The 10,344-nt window shown below is 33.9% G+C and overlaps 1 protein-coding gene across 8 annotated transcripts in view; it reads left to right on the forward strand.

Annotated features, from left to right (window-relative positions):
• The window catches only part of CADPS2 (calcium dependent secretion activator 2), a 591,461-nt gene that overhangs the window by 405,239 nt on the left and 175,878 nt on the right, over nucleotides 1-10,344 (forward strand). For all 8 annotated transcript variants that reach the window (XM_075065313.1, XM_075065326.1, XM_075065319.1 and 5 more), the window contains exons 10-12: nucleotides 130-238; nucleotides 1,130-1,333; nucleotides 6,229-6,365. In XM_075065313.1, the coding sequence (XP_074921414.1) occupies nucleotides 130-238; nucleotides 1,130-1,333; nucleotides 6,229-6,365 (450 nt within the window). The remainder of the gene's footprint in view (nucleotides 1-129; nucleotides 239-1,129; nucleotides 1,334-6,228; nucleotides 6,366-10,344) is intronic.

The following is a 10,344-nucleotide window of genomic DNA, read 5'->3' on the forward strand; positions in this document are numbered from 1 at the left end:
TTGGTTTGAGCATTTAGAAGATGTGAAGTAGCATTTCTTCTGCTTTCTGTATAACACCAGTCAATTGTCATCTGGCATGTAAACATATGAAATGCAATGTAACAAACCAAAACTCCTGTTCTTATTCAGGTAAGCCAGTACACATTTGCAATGTGCAGTTACAGAGAAAAGAAATCTGAGCCTCAGGAATTAATGCAGCTTGAAGGATACACTGTGGATTATACAGCTCCTCACACAGGTACACTTCATGCTATTACAAAAGTTTTACAGAGATGTACAACAGCAAATTAATTTTACTTATTATCGTTCATGTTTCTGTCAGTCAACATGATAATGTTTATTTTCTGTCAGCGGCTGAAGGTTTTACAGTTACTCCTCTGGGATTTTCAAGTAGGAAAATCATGCTTTAGAAAGAAGGAAGTTTGTTGAAAGAAAAAAAGAAAGATCAAAAAATTCAAACTAAGGTGTCCAAAAGGTCACAGAGCCATTTGCACTAAAACAAAAACACACCTATCAGGGAAACATAGTAAACCAATATCTTCCCCTTTCTTCCTATATTGTTAGTATTGATAGTAAACATTGACAAAGAGAACTCAGCAGGACTCTACTGAATGAAGTCTGTTAATCTAAAGCCACACACTTCAACATTGCAAGAGTTGGCATGGTCTAGTATATTTACACCAGAATCAGAAGCCAGGAATTTGTAGGTTATAATCCTGACTGAGGAAGTCAGTTAACAGCTCTGCCTCAATTTCTGGACATTAACATAGGAATGATCAAAATTACATACACATCAGGGATGTTGATAGGCTTGATTAGTTTGTTTGTGCGGTGGTTTGTAGATGAAAAGTGATACATGAGTGCTGAATATTATTATTAGTTTCTCTCATTCTTGACTCCAATGGGAAACAGATTAGAATTTGGGTTAATCTTTGCATGGCCTGTATATATTATGACTACTCACTACCATTTAATGGCTGTGCTGCAAATTTTCTCATTTGATCACAAATACCTATTTAATGATGAATATTGGCATCCAGTTAGTTAACATACTAAATATGTATTTAATATTCACATTAAAAATCACTGATGCCATTGTGCACTGATATTTTGCTATCTATTTTTGCAGGTCTTCAGGGTGGGCGAATGTTTTTCAATGCTGTTAAAGAAGGAGATACGGTAATATTTGCCAGTGATGATGACCAGGATAGAATACTATGGGTTCAAGCAATGTACAGAGCAACAGGCCAGTCATATAAACCCATTCCTGCAAGTCAAGCACAGAAGATGAATCCAAAAGGAGGAAATGTCCACATGGAATTATCACAGCTTTGTAAGTATTTATTTATTTATTTATTGGGTTTTTTTGTTTTTTAAAAAGTGAAGCATGGAATGGCTCCCTCAGGGAACATTAAGCAGGAGTGATTCACAGGGAAGATGTTTCCTGCTAGTTTGCTCTTATCTGAAAGCACTTTAACCCAGAATATCATTAACAGCCAGAGAATGTCTGATTTGGGGGTCATTGTTGCTATTGTAAATTACGAAAATATAACAATTAACTGTATACGGGTTAAAGTTGAACCACATATTGCCATGGAGATAGCATTTGGTGCAGAATATATTTTTCTGATTGTTAACCATTACAGTGATCAATAGGAAAGCATTATTTTACTCTCATCAATCCATTAGCTTTATAATCTGCTTTTCTGTGCACTCAAATATATTATACAAATATGTTAATACAAACGTAAGATAGAGAGGTGGATGGCCTCTAGATGGGCTGCAAGACTTCTGTACATCCCCAGAGGATACTAAATTATGTGTTAAATCTTCAAAGCATTCAGATAAAGCATGAAGGTGCTAGAGCTTTAATAAAGCACCAGAATATTTTAACATAGGCAAAACAACTTATTTTTCCATAGCCTCGTTCTCAGAAATGGCTGAACCATTTTGGCTGAAGTTTCCCCACAAAAAATACCAACCTGAAGCAGAAATCCAGCATATACAATTTCAGCCCAAATAGTTGAAGTTGTACAGAGTTATAAGCAACTGGAATCAGAATCTTATAATGGCAAATGTTGAGCAACCTGAACAGAGGCAGTGCTACCAGTCTCTCATATAATCACACCCCCTCTGATGCAGCCCAAGTCATGCTGACTCTGCTATCATATTCTGTTCAAAGTCACTGTGGGTTGAAGAGAAAAGCTAATTTCAAATAAACGACACGTGCTTTTACTGATTAATTCCTTGATTTAGCAAAGCACTTAAACACATACTTTAGTCCATCCCGCTTGAGCAAACACTGAAACACATGCTTAACCTTAAGCACATGCTGAATTTCCATTGACTTCATATTGACAGCTGGATGAAATCAGGAGTTATGGTTTTACTTTACTTCTACTTCTGCAAAGCCTATCCATAAGTGAGGTTGCTTCAAGTTAGCACGTGCAGAAGTGCTTTGCTGAATCTGGATCTACTTCTTAAATTTAAAGATGGCATTTCTCAAAACATTACTTTAAAAAAAAAATCAAATATGAGTAGCTTTGAATAAATACCCACATCTCTTTAGGCCACAGAAATTTAAAGCAGTCTACTAGCAGACTTTTTTAAAAAATTGGCATGTCTTAACAGTTGCCCTATAGCTACTGAAAGTCTTCTGTAATCTAGGGTTTCCTTATGCCTGGTGTCAGAATGATGAATTACAGTCCTATCAACATATACACAAATATTTTGTATAATAAAGGTGAACTGGGAAATATTTTGTTGGAAATTTAAAGCTCTTTTTAGAATATAAAGGGGGGGATTTAATTCTTATTTATTTAAAAAAATCAAATGTTAACTACTGCTGTATTTGAATTTGGAGCATTACAAAATGCCATACTGACCCATGATAGTGCTTCATTTTCAGTCACTCCTAGCTTATTTTTATTTGTGAACCAGTTTCTTTTTTCCAAATGTGTCAGAAACATTCACTGAAGACTAAGGGCCTGAATCAACTCCTGTTGAAATCAGTGACGCCTTTTCACTGATTTTTAGTGAGAGTTAGACCAAGGCCTGTGGTCCATTAAATTAAACAATTAACCTATTTATGGTTCCTGAATAGAAAAGGGCACATTAATTTCACATGTACCTAATCCAGAGATGACATAGATAGTACTGCTGGGAGGTGGGAAGTCAAATATGAACTGAAAATAAGCAGGAGCAATTTCAGTCCTTATGTTTTTTTCTCCATAAAGTCGAGGGAGTGAATAAAAGTTAAAAAGGAATTGCATTTTTATTATATCATTATGGTGGCCAAGGTGTCACTTTTTTACCCAGGTGGGCAAACCAGAAAGTCTCAAACTCATTGCTTCAAGGATCTGATGAAGCAAATTTTTATTCTAAATAATGCTAAAATGTAGTGCTAATCAAATTTTGAAACCACAGCCATAAAATATTTATCCCTGTCTTTTAATCTTCCAAACAAGTTCTTATGTTTTTAATTATGCAGTTCAACTTTATTTTATTTTATTTTTGTGGGGAAAGGATGGGAAAAGATGAACAGTTACTAAAGTGTAAACACTGTTGAGTAAATGGTAAACTATTTTTTTAATTATAATTTCCTGCTCCCCTGTAGCTGGCAAAGGTAAGTTTTTAACTATTCTTTTCTTTTTTAAAAATCTTGAGTGATATATTTCCCATTTAATGTTTGATATTAGTACATTAAGGTTTTTTATTGACTTTTGAAGAAAAATATAAATTGCAAATATTGGTAGGAAATGGGTATTGGGACTAAGTACCAATAAGTATGTATATCTGAAAACTTTGTTTTGGTTTTCCCAACTTATTCTGTGCCTGGGTCTGCTATCCCAGACTCCATTGACTTCAATGAAATTTCATACATGTTCAACTGTCCATATTAATGCATCTGGATGTTAGGGTCAAAGTTTCATTGTGTAACAACACACACACCACTGATTTCAAATTAATCATCAAAAGAAATATATACTTTTTTTAAAATAAGAAAAAAGAGCTTGTACCTGTAATTATGCAGAGAAGAATTAAGTCCCCAAAGCTTAAGTAAGCTGCCGCTGGGTACATGTTATGCACAAGAGACACAGCACAAAGGAACATTATGTATTCTTTTTTCTGTGACCTGCTGTAATGTTTAAAAAAAAAGACTCAATAAAGTAGATATTTCTACAAGAAGCAATTGTTACTAAGAAATGCAGAAAAAATCTATTTATTACGTTGACATGGATTGTGTCTAGGGAAATATTTCTATTAATGTAGAACATTTTGGAAACAATATTCAAAATAATTTCACAACATAGTTTAATACTTTTGAATCAAACGTTATCTTGTTGATACCCAAGTGTATCTCTTCAAATTAATATTTTAAATAAGTTTAAACTATTTACTGCTTATATTTAGGAAAGGACCCTTCAAATTAGTGTGTGAAATACAGTCTAAGTTTGTGATTAATGGTAAGCCACTTGTATTCAGAAAAGAAATGTTAATCTTTTTAAAAGGTGTTTAATCATACATGCTGTTGCTTCTTAAATGCCAAGAAATAATATGCTGCTGTTTCTGTAGATGATCATCTTATACCTTAAATCATCAATGTACTGTCACACTGTTTATTTGCTACATCCACCTTGGTGAAATCTGTCACATGGATTTGACTCTTGCTTTGACAATGCAAAGCCAAGTGATATGAATTAGTTTGTGCATCTTTTCAAGATAGGATGCTGCAGATCCTTCAGCTTGAATTAAATAATTCTTCCATCTACAAATACAGTTGAAAGTTGGACTTGACATGGATCAATATGATCTGGGGCTAAATTTCTAAATGTGACTGATTATGTTAGCATCATGCTCGCAGATCAATATTGAGTTTTATTATGAACCTGACTCTATAATTGGGTTTAATCAATAAACTTTTGTCTCCCTGTCTTTAGAAATTTTAGGTTTGTACCATGCAGTTATCAAAATTACATTTAGGACTGTAGTTTTCTAGTAACGAGCATAAAAAGACATATTTGAATTTAAAGGAACAAAAGCTGAGATCCTATTGTAAGGGAAAGTCAATTTTTAAGTTGATAGGACTGTTCACCCCAATATAGTCTATAGAATCTAGCAGAGCTAATGTGCTAATACATAACCAGTCCTTTTGGGCACTGTAAGGCTTTTTCTGTCCATACTTGGTAGATAATTCCCATTGAGGACTTTGACAAAACATACCATTAATGAAAGCAATCACTAGAGCTTGTCTTTTGATAAACCCGCGGGGTTCAAAGGCGTTGAAAGATGCAATCTGTGAAGAACAATAAATTTGGGCCTTTGATTGAAGTGCCATTTGGAATGGCATGTTTTCTCTATGTATTTACACAAAAATACTGCTCCCTTTTTTCATTACTCTTTGCTTGGAGGTTGAAGGAGCTTTTTGCCATTACTACATTTAGGTTCATCTCATTAAAAGCGGAGTACAAAAAGAAGGCTGGAAATGACCTAGCTCAACCCAATGTGTTCATTTCTGCTCCAGTTTGCCATTTGGGAAATAGGCTTCTAGCAATGGTGAATGTGTCCTCTGAGTGGTACTTTGATGTGCAGCAGACATACTCTTTCCTACATGAACAAATAATGCATAAACTTTTATGGCAATGGAGAAAGGCTATTTATTTGGTAATATTACTAAAATTAGCAAGAGGACCTCGTGTAAACAAGAAACCTTAGAAATAAATTGTTTACACTCATAAGATTATTTTGTAATCTGTGATGGTTAAAAAGGTACAATAAAAGAATCATACAGTCAGAATGATTTTAAATATCCTGTTTTGTATTTGCAAATAGATTTTCTAAACTGGGGTTTTGGTCAAGCACTTGTTTGATTCTTGGCCTTATCTGGATCATTTATGTTTGATTGGGACTGTACAAGGAAAAAGAGCTGTTTGTGCTGTCAGTTGCAGGTTACTTGATTATACCCACTGTTATATTTAATCTGTGTTGTGCCCAGATTTTATGGTGATAGGCAATTAAAAAAAATAATTCAATAAAACTATTTGCTAGATCAATTTAAGATGAGATTCTATAATTGGAGTCACCTGCATGCACCCGTTGATGTAATTCAGCCCTCAGTTTTTAATGCTTTCAAGAATCTTCTTCTTTCTATGAGAGCCATAGGCCGTTAATTAAAAGAATATACATACACATGTACTGTATAGTATGGGTTTTCCTGTCTCTGAACAGATGCAGATCGTGCTCAGAAACATGGGATGGATGAGTTTATTTCTGCTAATCCCTGCAAGTTTGACCATGCTTCCCTCTTTAGAGTACTTCAGAGGCAGACCTTGGATCATAGATTGAATGATTCCTATTCTTGTTTGGTGAGTACAGAATGGAATAAAAGAAAAGAAAAAGTGCGAAATAGTTGTTAACAAAGTGGCCTTTTCTTTCTGACTCATTCAATAACTGTGCTTGTAGTTGGGATAAAGGATTGCAATCGATTGGCTTCAAATTTGAAAATTATACACTTGAAGACTACTGCTGTGCCACTCAATAGAGAACATAATAGAATCAAACTGACTCTGAACTGTAGTTTATCAGCTCCTCTAGGGAGGGCTGAATAAAACAGAAGGCTTTAATAAAAATGGAAAGCTCTGTGGTAGGATTTACTAACACCTGTACAGGCATTTTAAGGTACAAATTCAGTTTGCCAGATGTCAGACAGTATGTCATCTATCTTGTAATCCTCTCTTCTGTCATGAACTAGGAAAGTTTTAAAAACAAAGAATAGAATCAAAACCACAGGGGGAAAAGGCAACAGAACTGTGAGGGTTTTAATCAGCTGAGCCAAGGTTTGCTTTATGAGAATAAATCCTGTATAAATTACATACAATAATTATATATTTTAATTATTAAAAGAAACGGGAAAAATGTAATCACTCTGCCAAAATTAATGTTTTTCCCCCTACTCTGATGTATTATCAATAGGGAAAATTGGGGTGAGAAAGTGTTTGTCAATATTTATTATTCACATTTCACTGTTTATTGCATATTGTATTTTTTGTCTTGGCTTTTCCTGTTTGGTTTTGTGTAATTTTTTTTTTAAAGCTGTCCCTCTGATCCTGATTTAATTTAAAACAGTGAAAATCAGGAGTGACTACATGAAAGTTAATGTAGTGTCATTAACATCAGAATGAGATCCCCTAACCTGAGAATGCCATATTAACTTTGGGAGGTCTGGAATTGTGATCAATTGCTCTAAGCATCAAAATCAAAGTCTGCTAGCACCTGCTCTTCAAAACTGTGAGCCATAGCAAGTTAATACAACACTTTTTTTTACTTTCATTTTCATTTAACTAACCAATCATGGTTGCCCAGATATAACAATGAACAGATTTCTGTAGGTTAGTTTGTTCAATTTAAAAAAATAACTTTTTTGATGGCACTTTCTTTCTTTTAAAACACTTTTTAAATTATGGTTTTCTTTGATAGTGTACCAACTAAGTGTGTACAGAAAAAGTTAAAGGACTAATTTTGTGTCTGTGAGTTGTTCATTGAATCAAATGTAAAGGCCTGAAGGTACATCTGCACAAAGTAATTGGCACTCAAGAGAAAGTGGTTAGCTTTCTAACAGTGCATCAGGGTCAAAAACCTTTTTTATAATAATAATATGATAAGACACTAAATATAACCTTGGATTCAAGAACTTTTAAAAAGAATTTCTGAAGAATATGCAGTGCTATAGCAACCACAAAACAGGTGGATTTCTTATTGGTCTTTTTTATTTCAGCTTTTGGTAAACAGAACGTGCATGCCGAATGTTCTGTTTTCCTTGGAATATAAAAGAGAAATAAATCATTGTATAAACTCCCTCCCCTTTTTGTTTTAAAGAAATATTTTGAGACTGCTAACATGAGAACAGTTAATGCAAACATAGCTATAGATGTGTTTGGTGTCTTTGTACTGAACATTTCAAATTGTATATACTGGAGATATTTTAAAAAATCAATACTTCTTTACATTTCAATAAATTAAAATATAATTATCCACACATATAACTGCAAAGAAACCTAAACCTTAATTTTTAAGCATTGGAATTATACACAGTCTTTGATTATTTGCTATTACCAGCACTAAACATCTTTAATTTAACACTCTTGTAAACAGTAGGAAGCTTTTTTGCAATTATGCAATAAATAAAATCCGATTGCCAGAAAATTATCTCGTTATCTAACAATATCTAGTGCATAGTTGTTTGCATAATTATATGGGTGCATATATACATATGAGTGTATGTGTGTGGATACATTATGTAAAGATACACATTTTGTGACAGATTTATTAAAGGGATAATGGGAAGATGATCTTCATTTAAAGGCTTTAATCAATTAAGTGGCACTCCTATTTCTTATATAGCTACTTTCTGATATAAATATTCAGCAGGTCTAGTGATGACGTACTGCTTTTAAATAATTTTGTTTTATTTACATGGATATATAAATAGTATAAATCAAAAATCTTCACTAAAATGTTCGTTAAGATGTGGGAATATATAATTAATTACTTTTCTTATACACAAACAAAATTATCTTTTTGGTTAATAGTATCATTTTGATAAATTAGGGTATCCTGAATCTATGGATACATTTAATCACCTGGATTCAATTAAACCTCTATTTCTCATTTCTTTGCCAGAATAATATGTTCTCTTTACTGAAAAATCTTTGTTTATTGATACTTTTACATCAGATTTAGTAATATGCGTGTGTAGTTGGAGTTTATTTTAAAATGTTGAAGGGTTGGAGGTATTTTGGGAGCCATCACAAAACTAGGTTTCCTCTAAAAACAGTAAGGGCCTGATCCAAAGCCCATTGAAGGCAATGGAAAGATTCCTATTGACTTGAATGGGATTTGGATCATGCCTTAAGAGCTTTGTACTGGACAACTCGGTGCAATAACTGTGAGGAGCTGTCAGACAATAATCCTAAATTAAAGCTGAGTATCAGACTGAGACTATAGGGCCAAATTCCTTTCTGCTGTAACCCCATTGTCTTCAGTGAAGTTACACCATGGATGAATTGGAACTATAAAGGGAATATTTTTCCCAGGAGTCTTTTCGTTTCTATTTCATTTAAACTATAAATATCTAAGACCATTGAAGTATTCTGATTATATAGGAAATAATTCAAAAGAGATGCTTTCAGATGCTAGACCACGGTAATAATTTGATGACATCCAAAACCTTTCTAAAGCATTCGTCACTTACACCGAAAATTTTTTCTTATTTTTTTCAAATGTTCTTAATATTAAAGCTTAGTTTACATGTTCCTCAATGATCTCTTTTAATGATTAAAAGAGGAAAAAGTGTCACTGTTAAAAATCTGCTATTTAAAAAGAAAAATATTTTTGTCTTTCCACCACAACCAGCACCCTCTACCACAATGTTTATATCTCTCTTCCTGTTGTATTTGGAAGTTTATTTTGGCACCTTTCCCCAAATCATGAGATAAATCAAATGATTTTTTTTTTCTGAATCAGGAATCCAATTCTTTGCAGTCTGAATTTGATCAAAGAATATACAGCTTTCCTTCCCTCAAAGACATGGCCCCCATCTTCCTCAGTCTCTGCAATTTTGGGCTGATCATCTCAAATCCATTTCCAAAAGGCAGTGTTCTAGTCCAAGTAATGCACCAGAATGTCTATTAAAGGTCAAATCCTCCTCATCTTGCTCATATGAGTAGTCTCATAAACTATCTGGTTGTATATCTTTGAATAAATACAACAGTATATATGCTGAAATGGTTATGCACAAGTGTGTTATATAAGAAATATGGATAAGCAGTCAAATTGTGTTCATCTCTCTCAAATTAAGTATGCAGTCACAGAGAATTGGCCACCTGGAACTTGTCTTTTAACTATCTCACTAAAGACACTATAACATTTGCTTCTAAAATTCTTTTGTAGCTTATCATTAATTACATTAATAAATCCCAGCTTTTTGAGGTGTTTGTTATTTAATAAACAAAAAAGGGTCCTGAGGCACCTTATAGACAAAGGGTATGTCTACGCTACGGGATTATTCCGATTTTACATAAACCAGTTTTGTAAAACAGATTGTATAAAGTCGCACACACAGCCACACTAAGCACATTAATTTGGCGGTGTGCGTCCATGTACCGAGGCTAGTGTCGATTTCAGGAGCATTGCACTATGGGTAGCTATCCCATAGTTCCCGCAGTCTCCCCCACCCATTGGAATTCTGGGCTGAGATCCCAATGCAAAAACAGTGTCACGGGTGATTCTGGGTAAATGTCGTCACTCAATCCTTCCTCCATGAAAGCAACGGCAGACAATCATTTC

The sequence above is a fragment of the Chelonoidis abingdonii genome, chromosome 1 (assembly GCF_003597395.2).
Source record: "Chelonoidis abingdonii isolate Lonesome George chromosome 1, CheloAbing_2.0, whole genome shotgun sequence".
Taxonomy (NCBI): domain Eukaryota; kingdom Metazoa; phylum Chordata; order Testudines; family Testudinidae; genus Chelonoidis; species Chelonoidis abingdonii.